General features: G+C 38.9%; 1 protein-coding gene across 1 annotated transcript in view; it reads right to left on the bottom strand.

Annotated features, from left to right (window-relative positions):
- Positions 1 to 17,981, bottom strand: part of MRRF (mitochondrial ribosome recycling factor) — a 56,033-nt gene that overhangs the window by 34,463 nt on the left and 3,589 nt on the right. Inside the window, exons 2-4 of the mRNA XM_077769748.1 lie at positions 16,381 to 16,592; positions 7,603 to 7,758; positions 4,418 to 4,536 (exon numbers count right to left, since the gene is read on the bottom strand). Of these exons, the coding sequence (XP_077625874.1) occupies positions 4,418 to 4,536; positions 7,603 to 7,758; positions 16,381 to 16,592 (487 nt within the window). The remainder of the gene's footprint in view (positions 1 to 4,417; positions 4,537 to 7,602; positions 7,759 to 16,380; positions 16,593 to 17,981) is intronic.

The raw sequence follows: 17,981 nt of genomic DNA, 5'->3' as shown, positions 1-17,981 counted from the left end.
GGAGATTCGAGGTGCCTCAACTCTCCATGCAATGACATTACCTTGTATTTCCTTTTGATGTATTAGGTAATCATGGCATGCAGAATTTAATTTTTTTTAAATAACCAAAAATAATTTGGAAATGGGCTGGTATATAAAGGGAATGATGCAGGTAAATAAAAGAGTTGGATAAAGAAATGAAATTTTCCTCTGCAAGAGAACTGCCATCTTCCTTAATAAAATGAAACATTTCTAAAGTTAGCAATAAAGGGAGAACCTCTACTTCGAAGAAGTGGCCTGATCTCAAGTCTCCAAATCCTCCTCTCCTGAAGCTTCTGAATGACCGAGAACTCAGCTGTAACATCTCACTGCCACCAACTCCCATTGCCGTCTGCCTCAATCTTTCCAGACAACCTTCCCCCGTAGGTATGGGACACCCTGCTGCTTCCAAGCTGGGCAGGAACTATACCTCAATATGTGTATCTTTCCAGTACAATGACAGTGCTGAGTACATGGAAAGTGCTCAGTAAATGCATGTTGAATGAGTAGACTAATGCACTGGCTTCTAGGCCAGTTCTGCTAAAATATTCTAAACATGTATATTTTCTTTTGATATGGTAGGATACATAAACTCAGGGAATTACAGTTATTTTCCCAAAATGACCTCAGATAAAAAGGCACATATTTCTATTGCATTCCATCTCAGCCTGTATCTCCTTACTGAAGGGATGCTAAATAGCACCCCAGGACAAATAGGCTGTTCTCAAACAGCAACACTAACCAACTAGTTGGAGCTGCTTGGAGTACTGTGTCAGGAAAGCTCATAGACTCCATCTAGGGTCAGGCAAGAAAGAGTACCATAACCGATTATCAATGTCTGCTATTGTGACTCTTAAGCTAATCTATGTTAAAGAATAAAAATGATAAAATTTTTGTAGACAGGTGAACAAGAACTTTGACAATCTGGGTTCAAGTCAACTTTGCCAGGGCCATTTTAATTAGTGGCCCTCCCATTTTCTCTATATCTCCATGAGTCCCTAGAATATAAGGTCTATGAAGGCAGGAACCCTGTCTGTCTTAATCATCAATGAATTCCCAACACTTCAAATAGAACCTAATAACTCGCAGAAACTCAATAAATACTTGTGGGAGGTTTTGTTATCATTTTTAATTTGTTGAATTAATGCAGGAATGGTGAAAGGAACACAGACTTTAGTGTCAAACAGACCTGTGTTCAAACTTGACTCTATCCTAACAGTGTGAACCTGGGGAAGATGTCTCTGAGCCTCATCTAGAAAACAGAATAAATAATGCTTCACTTTAGAGAGTACCTGTGTCGATCCCTAAACAAAATCTGAGAAAGTAATGCCTGGCAACACAGCAGACACTCAGTACACATTAGCCTTCTTCCTTCCACAAGAGCAATCGTGGAGGCTGTGGAAATTTTTTTTTCATTTGCCTTGTTCAAATCAAGCTGTGGTTTCTTACTCCCTTCTTTTCTTTCCCATCATTAACTCTAGCTGCAGGCAAGTTTATGGAAGGCAGCAACTGTGTGTATCATTCATCAAGCAGGACACGTGTTAAACAAATGCAACACAGTGTTCTGTCTGCAGTGCATTTGAAGAGATTATGCATGTAAATCTGCATCGTGTCCTACACCACGACACAGGTTTGGAAAGCATGCCAACCGCATGTGAGACAGAAAGGAATTACATAAACACAGAAGGGATTAGCTCAGCATTTGAAGCTATGAACCTGGGCAGTCTATGGACAGTTTCTAAACTAGAGGAAGGAAATGTTTAGTTAGAGCTATTTGTTTAATATATGCACCAGATGAGATAAAGGAATTCAAAAGACAATGTAAGTCACACTTCCTCACTCTGTCCTTGTAAAGAACCTCTCTACTGAGATGATTATGAAGATTTTTCTTTTCAAAACTCACAGAATTTCAACTTAGAGAGATGGCAAAGATGCACTGGTTGAAAAATGAAGATATACTCCAAACTTCCTAAGAAAAAATTAAGCTGTTAATACCTCCTCCTGCCTCATAAGATGCTCTGGTGGCCAATCAGGTGCTGCTTCTGTGAATGCCATTTGCTATTTAATAACAGAAGTGGCTGGCTCTGAAAAGCAATCTGCCTGATGAGGTCTTCAAGCTGTGTAATTAGGAGGCTATTCCCTAAATTGGCCCACAGTGCCTATGGGATCAGATGAACAAGGCAGAAGGCCTCAGCCATTTAGAGAGGGCCAGAATGGGGAAGAGTCGACAATTCTCTTTTCGTCCATATCTCTGCTTCTCAGGGACACCAGGAAATAGTGCCCTCCTTCTATCAATCTAATGACAAGTATTCATCCACTTGAGGAAAATCTACTGAGTGCTTCCATGTGCCAGGCCGCGTGAGAGGTGCTGGACGCAATGAACAAGTCAGATACGATTCCTACCTTCCAAGCTTACGTCCTAATGTAAGGGAGATGGAAAATAAAGACGGAAATAAATGTGTAACTGTTAATGATAAGAGCGGTGAGGAACAAGAACACACTATGTAAGAGAGGCCAGTGTGGACGAATAATTTGGATTGAGCAGATTAGGGAAGGTATCCCTGAAAAAGTGACATTTGAGCTATGATCCAAAGTAGGAGTAAAATCAGACATGCAAGAGTGCTCCGAGCAAAGGCAACAGCATACGCAAAACTCCTGAGGATGCAAAGGTATGGTGTGTGTAAGGAGCTGAAAGGCCAGTGTGCCTAGAGCGGTGGACAGGGGTGACAGTGGCATAAGACTGCAAATGAGATGCAGGCCAGGGCCGTATCATAAGGCAAAGCCTTCTTCTTCTTCTTCTTTTTTAATCTTTATTTATTTTTGAGAGACAGAGTGCTAGTGGGGGATGGCTAGAGAAAGAGAGGGAGACACAAAATCCAAAGCAGGCTCCAGGCTCTGAGCTGTCAGCACAGAGCCAGATGCGGGGCTCGAACTCATGAACCGTGAGATCATGACCTGAGCCAAAGTCAGACACTTAACTGACTAAGTCACCCAGGCGCCCCCATGAGGCAAAGCTTTTTAGGCCAAAACAGCTTTTTTCTTAAAGACTACATGGAGTCGCTGACAAATTTAAAGCATGGGAATGACATAATCCAATACATATTTTTAAAAGTTCACTCTGGCTGCAGTATGGGAAACAGAACAGCCTCGCACAAGTGTGCCTGGCATGTTAGCTACAGCGGCCTTCTGCTTTGAGACAGGTTGTTCATAGCAAGGGATTTCCCTGCTTGTATCTCTAACCCAATTTTCAAATCCAACAGGTTCCACTTTGGTCTCTGGGACAGAACTACTGAAGAAGACCATCAGAACAGGAAGGGACTTCAGATCCCTCCACCTCATTATTAACAGTTGAAAAAATGGAGGTCCAATAGCCAGCTGGAGGTGGAGACGGAACTGGGTCCCAGGTTCTTCAGGACTTCCAACCCAGGTCAATTCCTACTGGAACAATAAAGAAAAGCTCATTTGTCTTCTTCAACTAGACTTAAAACCATAGCCTCAAGGTTGTGATGATCTAATGCAACCCACCTTCTAGCCTTTGAAACTCTGTGCTTTGTCCAATCCTGCAATGACCAATTTGAAAGGAATAAGAATTTCTGAAGGTCTGCTTCCAGTACTAATGCAAAGGTCACAAACTGGGGGCCCACAGCCCAAATCTGGCCCATTAATTTGCTTTGTCTCATAGTCTTTTAAAAAAAAAAGGGAATTTGTTACCAATATTTAGGAAAGATCTTATATAAAAATGTGAGTTACTGGCTTATTCTAGAAATAAAAACCTTAATATCTGACAACACTGATCTAACTTCTTTTTTTTTTTTAATATTTTTTATTTATTTTTAGGAGAGAGAGACAGCGTGAGCAGGGGAGGGTCAGAGAGAGAGGGAGATACAGACTCCGAAATAGGCTCCAGGCTCTGAGCTGGCGGTCAGCACAGAGCCCAACGCGGGGCTCGAACCCACGAACCGTGAGATCATGACCTAAGCGAAAGTCAGACGCTCAACCGACTAAGCCACCCAGGCGCCCCATCACTGATCTAACTTCTACCTGGCAATGATGAGCAGAAGCCGGGCAGAGGCTGCTCCCTTCAGACAGGGCGCAGGCTCTTCCACTTACCCTAGATCCTTCCATTCGGCTAAGCGCCAATCACTGTATCCCCACTATTTTGTTTCTTAGATGGAGCCTGTTTAAGTATTCAAATTACTTGCCTGGCCTTTTAGTGCTCGAGTTTAACAGAAAAAGAATTTCGAAACAAGAAGAGAGTTTTTCCTTATCATTACATTCCCTTTATTATGGCTTCTCTCTTGTTTCATCCCAAGTTGGAAGGACTACTTCCTGACTTGGCCCAGCCTCCTCCATTCCAAAAGAGACCACGAAGAGGTCCCTTTGGCAAAAGCCTCCTTACCTCTGGGAAACTGGCCATATTCACCAAAATCAGCTGTGGAGACTTCATGGAGATCTGGCCGATCTGGTTTAAAGCAAGCTTCCCATCAGCAGTTACCACAGTGATATGATCAAGGGATCCTAAAAGAGAAGTTACAGAGTCTTAGAATTCAAAAGGACCTTAACAGCCCACATCCAAGTCCCTACCTAATTCAGATTCAACTAATTAATATTCAGGGATCACTTATCAATGTGGCAAGACTGTTCAAGGGGTTTTCACAGGAGCAGCAGTGTCACATGATGGAAAAGGCTCTGAAGTGTTGGCAGAACTAGGACTTCCCTACTGTCCACCAGGGTGGCTGATCATAAATGGCTCATTCTGAGACACAAAGAAAGAGTGGGGGAGGGGTCCTCTTAGACAAATTGGGAGTTGTCCCAGAAAACTGTTGCAAGAATGATGCAGTACTTTACTAAGGCCCCAAGATCTGATTTGAAGTGTTCAACCAGATTCAATGTCACCACAAGAGAGGACGTTGTTGACACCACTGGCTTTAATCTAGAGGTATAGTGGTAAAAATCTCCATAATTTTGAAGACCAATGATCTGGGTTCAAATACCAACTCTGTTCCCCCCTGATTATGTGACTCTAGGCAGATCCCCTCATCCTTTAGGCACCTGTTTCCTGACCTCTAAGTGAGGCATAAAAATTATACTTACCTCATAGAGTTGTTAGGAGGGTTCAATGAAAGTATCTGGAAAGCACTTGTAACTGTGTCCTGGCATATACGAGTGCCCAATAAATGTTAACTATTACTACTTCTTGACTTTCTCCTGTATTTTAACCAAACTAAACTACTTCAAACTTCTCTAATACAGTCTGCCTTTATTGCCTCAGGACTCTGAGCATGTACTTTTCTTTCTATTGAGAATGCCCTTCTCTGCTCAGATAACTCCAGCTCATTCTTCAACACTCAGCTATAACAGCATCCAATCTGAGAAATCTTATCTGATTTTCTAGGCTGGATTACAAACCCCCTTATGAGCTCCCTAGGACCCCATGCACCCTTCTATAATGATGATAACCAGTATTTGCTGAACATTTTCTATGAGCAAGACACTGTACTAAACGCTTTCTAGAATTTCTTGGCTTTCATTACCACAACGACTCTATGAAATAGTTCCACTATTTTACAGATGAGGAAACAGAGGACCAGAGAGTAACCTGTCCAAGGTCACAACAGTTCTTAATAATGAAGCCTAAATTCAAACCCAGGTCTGGACAACTCTAAAGCCACGTTCTTCACCGTTCTGCTTTGCTATCTGGTTTTATCCACGTTGGCTTACTTTTCTATCTCTTCACATTAGGCACTGGACTCTTGGAAGCTGGGAACAACGTCTTTTCTCTCTGTATCTACAGCACCTATCCATCAGCATGGAATAAGTGCTCAGTAATGTTTTGTTGAATATCAGTGTACAGATGGACGGATGAATGGAAGAGGGCAAGAACAAATACATGGATGAATCTGTATCTTAGACAACTATTGAAAGCAATCAACTACCTTGGAGATAGAAATTGCTGGTAGACAGATGGGAGGTGTGAGAGGAAAAGTGCCTGCTGGCTCAGATAATGAAAGAGGATATGGAAGACTGGCTAAGTTCAGTTTCACCCAGTCTCTTCATGGCCCCAAGTTCTACAGAGAACATTACACAAACATAACCCTGAAGAAAAGGAGGCAAAGAGGAAATACCAACGGGAGGCCTTTTGAAAATGGATCATAACTCAGCCTTCCTGATTTGCCACAAGATCCTTAGCCACAGAAGTCGCAACACGGGCTTTTCAGTATGCATTTGTGGTGGTTCCCATCCCCTAAATCCATATCGACATAATACATCAAATCCTTTTCCCTCAATCTGTCCCCAGCGAGAATCTCCCTCAGCCTCATTCCTGCTCCTCATTTTCGCAGAGGTTAACATTTAACAAATTACACTCCCAACCCCTTTCCAGGCCCATCATCTTTTTAAGTTCAACAAGAGTGGAGCTTGCTGGCTAATTTTAAGTATCACATTTCTCCCTGAGCTCCTCTCAAACTGCTCTCTGGTTTCGGCTGCAGAATGTTAACAGGCCAGAAAGCACAGGGGAGACAAAGCACTTTATCAGTTTCATACCTAAAATAATAAGCAAGTTTAAAATAAACAGTTGGGAGAGATTGAATGGCACGCTCTACTGTCAGCAAAGGCAGAAATGCCCCCACTCCAAAGGTTGACAAATGACGGAATGGTCTTCTGATTTCACACAGGATCTCGTCTCTGAACTCAGTATGTTTCTGCTGGTGTTTATAAATGGAGCTGTGTATTTTTCACTTGGTTTTCTTAAGAACAAGTTCATGAAATATTTTATAGTTTCCTTAGGAACTATCCCAGCCAAGATATGAGTGGGAGCAGCCCAAGCTCCTAGAGATACCTTCAGAGGGGGTCCCAGGCTTGACTCTAGGATGATGACAATTTCCAAAAGGCCAATTTAACAGCAATTGGATTTTTCCTGCCTGCCTGCACCATTAGCTGACAACTCACTTCTTCCATCACATCTGCAAACAGTTCTCCTAGACAGTTCTGACATTTCCCACTTAGAAAAGCCACTTTCAGGAAGTTATTAACCCAAACGGAATCTTCCTGGTCAAGCTCAGGGGTACAGAAATGGCTCAGATGGATAGGTTTGCAGCCACTTGGTTCCCAGTAAGGGGTAAGAATGGCCAAATAGGACAAATTGGAAAAATCAGACCAAAGATGTCAGTTACTGTGAGACTGAAGACCTAGAAGTGTTTATATAGTATAATCATAATAAAAATCCCATGTTTTGAGAGTGCAATTCCATGAGAGCAAAGACCATCCCTACTTTTGTTCACCACTGTGGACCAGCACAATACTTAGTTCATGGTAGACAACTATTTGCTGAATGACAAATAAACGTAGTATTAACTATGAGCCAGGCACTGTGCCCGAACCATTACCTATGTCACTTCACTTACTTTGATACTCACCCCAGAGCTATAAGCTGGGAATCAGACAAGGAAACTGAGGACCAGAAAAGTAAAGTAACTGCCCATGGTCACCAGTTGGTAAGTCACAAAGCTAGGATTGAAACCCACCTCTGCCAAAGCCATGGTCTTTGCACATGCCCCTCTCCAAGACATCGGTTCAGGCACTAACCTGGTGAGGTCCGTATATTGACAGTCTTATTGAAATTATCTTTCAGTGCTTCCATCACAGACTTCATTTCTTCATCCACCTCTTCCAAGCTGATTATATCCTCAACCAAGGCAGCATTAAGATTCACTCTGGTTTGGAACTGTCCTTTCCCTTTGGCTAGAAAGTCAACAATCAGTGAATAAAGGAACAATGGCAGAAACAGAGACAATAAACAATTAGGTAAGAAATGCCTACGAAGTGCAGGGAAAGATGCCAAGTGCTAAAAAACTGTNAAACTGTATGTTTTCAGTGCCCTACAAAAGAGCCTACATCAATTCCCCATTGGGTACCCAGCATTGTGCTGATCACTTCCTGAGGTACTAGTGAAGGTGCAGGCCTTATAATGAAACACCCCAGGTGAAAATCCTGGCTATCGTGCTGACCAGTTTTATGACTTTGGGCAAGTTACTCTGCTTTTCTGAGTATCAGGTTCCTTCCCTATAAAACAGGGATAATATCTATATTGCCAGGTTGCTATGATACAAATTAAGTAATTCAAATACCTACAAGAGCACTATCCACATGGCAGGCACTCCATAAATGAATTAATTCCTTATTTTTAAAAAAAAATAAACAGAAGATGAGAAAGGCAAAGTGACTTGCCTAATGTCACAAGGTCATGAAATAATAAAGCCAAGATCTGATCTCAGATCTGCCTGATTTTAAACCCACGAACTTTCCATTAGATTGTCTCTATACAATCTAATTGGAGACACAGGAAATATATTAGTTCATTTTAAAATGAATACTAAGACAAGGATATGCAAAGTATCTGATAGCTGGTAGAGACAAAAGGAACAACAGTAGTTACAGATATTAAACACCACCAGTGGTGATAACAATGGCTTATGTTCCTGAAAAATCAACAGCAATGGGAGCTGAATAAAATTCTATTTTTTGCCTAAGCTACCATGGTGATTTTTCATTTATGTTCTATGTATATAGATCACTCCCATGAGTATACAAATATTCCTGCATTTCTTTGTAGGAGTTAGGCGAAGGGAAAAAAGAATAAAAATGTTAAGTACTACTACTATCCTACACTTGTTTATTTGTTAACAATTCAACAAATAGTTACTGAGATTCATTCATAACAAATTCTACTGAACATCTACAGAGAGCTAAATACTGTGATATTTGTATAGCATGTTATAATTTGCAATGCAATTTAAAGTACATTCTTCTATTAGATTATCAAAGCAGCTCTTGGAGGTAGGAAGAACAGATATTATTACCGCTCCCACTGTACAGGGAGATAAGATGAGAAATCTATAGCACAAGTAATTTAAATGTGTTCCCAAAGTACCATCCAGTAAGCAGCAGAGTGATTTTTTAAAAATATTTATTGGCTTGTGTCACCACCATGTTTGAAACCTTATTGCTCTTAACAGAATAATGGCTTAGTATTTTCAGAAATGATGAAAGATGAGAATCTTCAGATTCAGAAACACAAGTTCCAAACAAGACAATAAAAGTAAATTCATACCTAGACATCCTATGAATGCAGAAAACTACGGACAAAGAAATCTTGAAAAGAGCCAAAGATAATAGATAAATTATCTATAAAGGATCAAAATTTAGAGTAACAGCATACTTTCCAAGCAACAACAGGAGCTAGAAACAATGGAAATAGTATTTTTAACTTCAGATTTTTTTTTTTTTTAATGTTTTATTTATTTCTAGGAGAGAGAGACAGCGTGAGCAGGGCAGGGTCAGAGAGAGAGGGAGTCACAGACTGAAACAGGCTCCAGGCTCTGAGCTGGCAGTCAGCACAGAGCCCGACACGGGGCTCAAACCCACGAACCGCGAGATCATAACCTAAGCGAAAGTCGGACGCTTAACCGACTAAGCCACCCAGGCGCCCCCAGATTTTCTAAACTAAGAATGTATGTTAAAATTTTTAAGTGGGCGCCTGGGTGGCTCAGTCCATTTGGCCAGGGCATGATCTCGTAGTTCATGAGTTTGAGCCCCAAGTCAGGCTCTGTGCTGACAGCTCAGAGCCTGAAGCCTGCTTCAAATTCTGTGTCTTCCTCTCTCTCTGCCCTCCCCTGCTCATGCTCTGTCTCTGTCTCTCTCTCTCTGTCAAAAAAAAAAAAAAAAGAAAAGAAAAGAAAAAAATTTAAGTTATGCCCATCAATACTAAGATGGATAATACGAATGAAATAGTATATAGCCATGGGAAAAAAAGATCTACAACTGCACAGAATAAATCTCACAAACATACTGTTGAGCAAAGAGGCTAGACACTAGAATACAGAGTGTGCAGTATAGAAGCCAGATACAAGAATATACAGACAAAACTAATCCCGCCATTAGAAGTCAGAATAATAGTTACCTGCAAGGAGTAGGCGGTAGTAAATTACTAGAAAAGAGCATAAAGGGGACTTCTGACGTTCTGGGAATTTCTGGTTTTTGATCTGGGTGCTGATTACACACAAGTGTTTTCAGTTTGTGAAAATGATCAAGCTGTTTCTTATGATAGCTGCACATTTCTATAGGTGCCTTTTAATTTCTATAACAAGTTAAAAAAAGAAATCAAGGGTAACTTCTAAAACAATGAGAAATAAAATGTTTAACTTCCAAATCAGCAGAGATAAAAAAAAATAAATAAAAATTTTTTGGTTAATTCAATAGAAAGGAGGAGAAAAAACAAAGAAAACTATGATAAAGTAAAAAATAAAATGGTAGATATACAAATACTCAGTAATCACAATACATAGACACAGACCAAGAAGATGACTTAAAAGTTAGAGACTCTCAGGGCCTCTGAGTGGCTCAGTCAGTTAAGTGTCCGGCTCTTGATTTCAGCTCAAGTCATGATCTAAAAGTCATGAGACTGAGCCCCCACATCAGGCTCCACACTGAGCGTGGAGCCTGCTTGGGATGCTCTCTCTCCCTCTGCTCCTCCCCTCCTTGCACGTGCTTTCTCTCTCTCTCTCTCAAAAATAAATAAACATTAAAAACCTCCATCTATTTAAAAAATAAAAGTTAGAGATTCTCAGTAAGATTTTTTAAAATCTAGTCATATAAATATATACGTAAGAAGTTTTACAAAAACATAAGATTACAGAAAGTTTAATGTACATGAATGGAAAAATAACCCTGGAAAATATTAAACAAAAGAAGGCTGATACAGTTATATCAACAGCTAAAAACAGATTTTAAGACAACACGCACTTTAGAAAAAAGGAAGACCACTTCATAATGACAACAGAAACAATTCACCCAGAAAGATTATTACCATTCTGAGCTTAAATATACCACGTAACATAGCCTCAAAATTCATGGAATTAAAAGGAGAAACTGATGAATCTACAATCATACAAAGACATCCAAAATACTTTTCTTCATAACTGATAAATTGAGCAAATAAAAAAAAGAAAATTTGATCAACACAATTAGCCAACTCAGTCTAATGGTCATATATACAATCTTGCACCCAGCAATAAGAGAATACACATTCTTCTCAGCATACTTGGATCTTTATACAAAATGACCATGTTCTATCCCTCAAAGCAAATCTCAATAAATATCAAAGAATCTGTATCATATAGGACACATTCTCTGATCACAGTGGGATTAAGCTAATTCTCCAAAAAACATGTTTGAAAAATTTTAAACACTTCAAAATAAGTCATGGACTAAAGGAAAACACATAATGAAAATTTTAAATATTTAGAAAAAAATAATAAAAATACTATATACCTAAAACTTCCATTAGCCACCTGAAGCTGTATTTAGGTAGAAGTTTATAGCTTTATACACTTAACAAGAAAAGAGCAAAGGTTAAAATTAATGAACTGTCGGGGCACCTGGGTGGCTCAGTCGGTTAAGTATCTGACTTCAGCTCAGGTCATGATCTCACAGTTTGTGGGTTCAAGCCCCACATCGGGCTCTGTGCTGACGGCTCAGAGCCTGTTTCAGATTCTGTGTCTCCCTCTCTGCCCCTCCCCACTCATTCTCTGTCTCTCAAAAGTGAATAAATGCTAAAAGAAAAATTTTTTTTTTTTAAATTAATGAACTGTCCAGTTCAAAGGATAGAAAAAGGACAGGGGAGAAAATAAACAATAAAGACCAGAAGTCAATAAACCAAAAATAACAGATCAACAAAATTAAAATCTCTTTCTTAAAAGGCTTATGAAACCAAAACACTCTGTCAAGAATAACTGAGGAAAAAAGGTAGTACACAAATCGATTAAGAAAGAAAAGGATACGGGCGCCTGGGTGGCTCAGTCGGTTTAGCATCCGACTTCGGCTTAGGTCATGATCTCAGTTTGTGGGTTCGAGCCCTGCGTCAGACTCTGTGCTGACAGCTAGCTCAGAGCCTGGAGCCTGCTTCAGATTCTGTGTTTCTCTCTTTCTCTGACCTTCTCCTGCTCACGCTGTCTCTCTCTCAGAAATAAATAAACCATTTAAAAAAAAAAAAAGAAAGAAAGAAAAAGAGAAGACAGTTACCAAAACATTAAAGATTTTAATAATAAGAGGCGATTATGGACAACTTTATGCCAACAACTTCGAAAACAGAAATAATAAAAAATTTCCTAAAAATACATAATTTACTAAAACTAACTCAAGAAAAAAAAGAACATCTAAACAGCATCATAATCATTAAGGAAACTGAATCTATGATTTAAAGCCTGCCCACATACAATACCAGATCCAAATTACACAGGCATGTTCTAACAATCGTGTAAGGAACTGATTAATCCTGGTCTTATACAGACGATCCCACAGAGAGAGAGAGACAAAGATGAACTCCTCAACTCACATCATGAGACTAATATAGTTTAGATACCTAAACCGGACAAGGAAATGCTAGAAAGTTATACCTGTCAATATCAGAGACTTATGTTAAGGCTAATCTAACATAAAGGTATAGACTCAAAAATCCTAAATTAATATTAGTAGACCAAATCCAATAACATATGTACAGATTATGTATCAAGCAATGTACATATAAACTATATATCAAAAGCAAGCAAGGCTCATACCAAAAATGCTAAAGTGGTTTAACATCAGAAAGAGCTACTGATGTTAATTAAGTCACCCCATTAGTAGATTACAAAATTTTAAAAAATAGACGATCGTCTCAATAAATGCAGGAAGAGCACATGATAAAAACTTAATGCCCATTCAAAACAAAAATTCTTAACAAAATAGGGATAGAAGATATTTTCTTAAAAGAGAGACTACTGAAAAATAAAGCAAGCGTAATTCTTGATGTTAACATATGAGAAGTGTTCCTTATAAAGTCAGAAATATAACAAGGATGCCTACTATCATCCATCACATTTATTCAAATTATATTAGAGTTCCTAGCCAATGTGGTTAGAAAGAGAGAAGGGAGGGAAGAGGGAGGAAGAAAGGGAGAGAGGGGAGAGAGAAAAGGTATATAGATTAGAAAGGGAAAAAACAGAGATACCATTATTTACAGGTATCATAATTATCAGAAAATCCAAAAGAATATACAAATAATAGATCTAATAAAAGAGTTCAAGGTTGCAAGATATCAGATCAGTTTATAATAACCAAAGTGTTCCTGTTTACCAACACCAAACAGAACATACTATCTTTAAAAAAGATATGAATTAAAAAAAAAACAAATCTTCCATAAAATAATACAATAGATCCACTCATGACCTGAAGGTAGGGTCATTTTTCTTAAACTGGAAAAAAAAAAAAAAAAAAGCTTTATCCATAAAGGTAAAGGCTGATAAATTGGACTACCTTAAAATTAAGAACTTCTATTCATCAAAAGGCACCATTAAATGTAAGTGATGAATCACTAAATTCTACTCCTGACACCAATATTACACTATATGTTAATTAACTAGAATTTAAATAAAAACTTGAAAACAAAACACCATTTAAAGACTGAAAAGGCAAGCATATCAGCAGTATGTACATATGACAGAAGTCTTATCTTTAGAATATACTGAAACTCCTAGCAACTGAGTTTTTTTAATGGGCAAAAGCCTGGAAAGAGGATATACAAAGAGCCAATAAACAAATGTAAAGGTGCTCGCCATCATTACCCATCAAGAAATGACAAATTAAAACCACAATGAGATAAAACCACACATTCATCAGAGTGGCTAGAAATAAAAGAGAAAGCTAACACCTTTTTCGCAGGAGTATAAACTGGCACCACCATTCTGGAGAACTGTATGTGCTGAAAGGGAATATACGCAGCATCCTCGGAAGACCCGGCCATCCCACCTCTTGGTATATGTACAGCAACAAGAAGATATATATATATATGGGCACCAAAATCCGTATACAGGCATGTTCACAGTAGAGTTATTTACTTGCAGTTCAAAACTGGAAGCAACCCAAATGCCCATCAACTGAACAAAGCATACACAAGTCGTGGTATAAGCCTTCAGCAGGATGCCGCAAAGAAATAAAAATGCAGTCAACTACTACACGCAGCAACAACGTGGACAAATCTCACAGACACTGTTACCAGAGGAAGCCAGGCACGAAAGAAGCTACAGTGAGTTCCAACAGGGAAAACCTAACCTGTAAGGCTAACGTCCTAAAATGGGTTATCTCTTAAAGGGTGACAACTGAAAGGGACAGGCAGGATGCTTATGAGTGATGTTCTATATCTTGACATGGGTGACGGTTATAAGGCTGTGTTCACTTTGTGAGAATTCTCTCAACTGTAACTACTTAGGATGAATGTATGTACTATTCTGCATATATGTTATAACCCCAAAATTTATTTCATAAAAAAAATATGTATGTGACCAAAATGACAATACCCCAGAAATAAAGCTGATCAAAGAAATGTATAAAATCTTTATGGAGGAAAAACTAACAAGATGATTATAAATTTCATATACAAGAATGAAAGGCCAGAAAATGTGTGTGTGTGTGGTGAGGGGAAAGATTTGTACCACTAGATTCAAGGCTTTATGACAGTGATTCAGGGAGTAAGGAATTTAGATCAAGAAGAGATAAGTAATTCAACAAAATCAATCAAAATCAACAAAACACTTAACATGCGACAGAGGAGGCATTACAAATCTGGGCAAATGAATAAGTGATGTTGACATAACATATGACCCATTACAAAAAAGAAATTTAAAACTAGATTCCCAGTCTCACAACACCTTCAAAAATAAATTCCATATGGATTCAAAACCCATGAAAAGTAAAAATCTTTAAAATATTTAGAAGAAAATATAGAAGAATAGCTTTATGACTATGGATAGGTAAGGATTAGTTAAATAAGGCACAAACAGTACAAATGATAAAGGAAAGGACTAAAAAAATAGGACCACAGTAAAACTTATGGTCAACAAAAGGTACCATTAAGTAAAAAGCAAAGCAGACAGCTATAACATACACAGTCAACAAAGGACTCTCATTCCTAATGCAGAAGGAATCCAATAAATTTAAAAGAAAAAGTCAAACAACCAACTTTTTAAAGAGGTAATCATAAGAGTTAAAAACTGAACAGCCAATTAAATATGAAAAGCTGCTTACATACTATAGTTAATGTGTGCATCAGGAGCTCCCCACCCCCACCCCACCCTCATTCCTAATTCTGCCACTATGTAGATGTGACCATGGACAAACATCTTACATAGGTTCCTCGGTTTCCTCGTTTGCAAATGGTGAGATTTGTGCTTCACCAGATAATTATAAAAATGTCTTTATTACATAATAATAATTCTTCCAATGGATAATAATAAAAATCAAATTATTAAATATGTGAATTAAAAAAAAATCAGTGCAACATACAGATTAAAAGTTACCATTATCACTATTAACAAAATATAAATCTTCTAAGTATTAATGCTCTTTCAGCAATTTGTTAATTTTCCTATTAATAGAAAAGGGAGGGTCCATATGAAACCATAAAAGGAAAGTCAATGGAAAAAATACTCAGCAGCGTATTTCCAGTACCATCCTTGGGAATGGACTCCCTGACCCACACTGCAAATAGCATGTGTGCTTTCCGGTGTGCTAAGGAGTGCTTTCTGTCATTCCTTCATTCATTCAACAGCATTTTTTGATACATACTATGTGTCATGCCCTGTTAGGTACTAAACAAGACACAGACCCTATTCTCATAGGGTCTAGCATAGAAGACATAGAACAAACAATAATTAATCTCACAATTAATTGATTAATTAATGGGTGCTGTGCTAAGGACGTCAAAGGTAAAATAACAGTGCACAAGAGTGCACGTAACAAGGGACCTGACCCAGTCTAAGGGGTCAGAGAGGACCTCCCTGAGGAAGCAACATTTAAGCTGAGACCTGCGGCATATCAAAGTCTCATTCTTGGATGACACAAACCATTAAGATCATCCATCTAAATCCATGGCTCTAATACCTCCTCACCCAACAAACTTCTGGTTTTAATTTTACTTCCAACATAGGTCTTGCTTGGTATAAGGAGAAACTATGTTGATCTCTGCCGCAAATATTCTGGTTTGCCTGGCACTTACATCTCTAATTCTAAAACTAAAAGAAGGAAATCAGGTATATTCTGAGCACTGGTAACATAGGAGGCCACCTGGTAATGGGCAAAGAAAGAGACTTAGTTCGAATAGTGTCTCTGTCCCTGTGATATCTTTTAAGCTGATCAACTGAACTGTCTGAGACATCATCTCCTCGTTCTTTCCCAAGGGGAGAAATTCAGTACATCTCAGAGATCCCTTGCAGCTAAGATAGTTCAAAGGGCTAAATGCAAGAAAAGGGCAAAGAGGTCATATATCTCTACCTTTGGCTTTCTTGGTAGCAAAATGACGGACTGGTACAGCTGGTGAGGCCATGTATTGCCCACGGTCATTTTGTCTGCCACTCACTGTCTTCGGCGTCACTTCCAAGGCAGGTCTGGTCAAGGCTGCAAGGGAGTTACAAAAGACAGGGTGGACCAAGCGGAAGCATCTTAAACCCAAGGCCATGACTGAAGACAATCCTTGTGAACATTCACTAAAAAGAGTAAGACAAAAAAAAAAAAAAAGAGAGAGAGAGAGAGAGATCTAAGTAAAACAGATTGTATTACAACCTCAAAAAATAATTTGTACCAATTATCAAATAACAACTGCAAACTAAGCTATGTGCTAGGCAATTTAAATATATTACCTCCTCCCAACAGTCATACAAGGAAATACGATTAGCCCCATATTACAGGAAGATATTGAAGCTCACGGAGATTTAAGTAACTTGCCCATAGTCTGTAGGACTCCAAATCACCAGACTCTTTCCACTGTACCAAATGCCTCTTACAGTACACAGGGAACACAGAGTTAAGTAAATGTGCAGCAGCCTAAATCTTCAATGATGCTAATTAAACCCTTACGTGAGAAAAGGCAAAAAATCTTGATAAAGTTATACTATAAAAAGGGAGGGCAGAGCACTGGAAGAGGACTTTAAATAAAAAAAAATCATTTCAAAAGGCATAAAATGACTGGAAAATTCACACGACAGCATTTAATTAAAATTTTCTTTGGTTCCTTATGCACTGATTACCAATTAGAATGCACTTTACTTTAATGTGAGTCTGAAGCACAGTTGAGGTTTGAGGTCTTCCATGTTACAGAACTAAAGCTCTGGAAAATGCCACCCTCCTCTGTGTTAACACAAGTTATACATTATACTTCTAAGGTCTCCTACCATGAAAAGATGCTGGAGTCTACAGCTAGCTTCTGCCAGGAATCTGGCTATCACTCAGTTAAAACCAAGAGCAATTAGCATCAAATACCTGGAAGCTACTATCTTTGAAAATCAGTCCTATACCTCATTAAAAACAAAAAGAATCCCATCCTAAAATGTTAATGCAGGGGCACCTGAGTGGTTCAGTGGGTTAAGAGTCCAGCTTAAGCTCAGGTCATGATCTCCACAGTTGGTGAGTTTGAGCCCTGCATCGAGCTCTGTGCTGACCACTCAGAGCCTGGAGTCTGCTTCATATTCTGTGTCTCCCTCTGTCTGCCCCTGCCCAGCTTGCATTCTTGTCTCTCGAGGTCTCAAAAATAAACAAACATTTTTTAAATTAAACAAATAAAATGTAGACGCAGCAGAACTGAAAAAAAGCATGTACTTTGCAGCCAGGAAGACCTGGGATCCAATCCCAGCTCCACCACTGACTAAATGTCCCTGAACATCTCTGCACCTTCCTTTCCTTAACTGCAAAATGGGGATCATTATAGATTTTTCTTAGGGTTGGAAAGAATAAATGAGTTTATGCAGGTAAGATAATTGGCACAGTGCCCAGCTGAGAGCAAGAGACCCCCAAAAGAGTATCTGTTGATAGCTATCAACTTTCCTTTCAAAAAGACTTCTATGCAAGGGTCAGACACGATAAAGAATCGTGCATGTCTT

The sequence above is a fragment of the Crocuta crocuta genome, unplaced genomic scaffold (genome assembly GCF_008692635.1).
Source record: "Crocuta crocuta isolate KB4526 unplaced genomic scaffold, BGI_CrCroc_1.0 scaffold95, whole genome shotgun sequence".
NCBI classification, from domain to species: domain Eukaryota; kingdom Metazoa; phylum Chordata; class Mammalia; order Carnivora; family Hyaenidae; genus Crocuta; species Crocuta crocuta.
The sequence above is the reverse complement of the archived record's forward strand: the minus strand, read 5'-3'. Positions and strand labels throughout refer to the sequence as shown.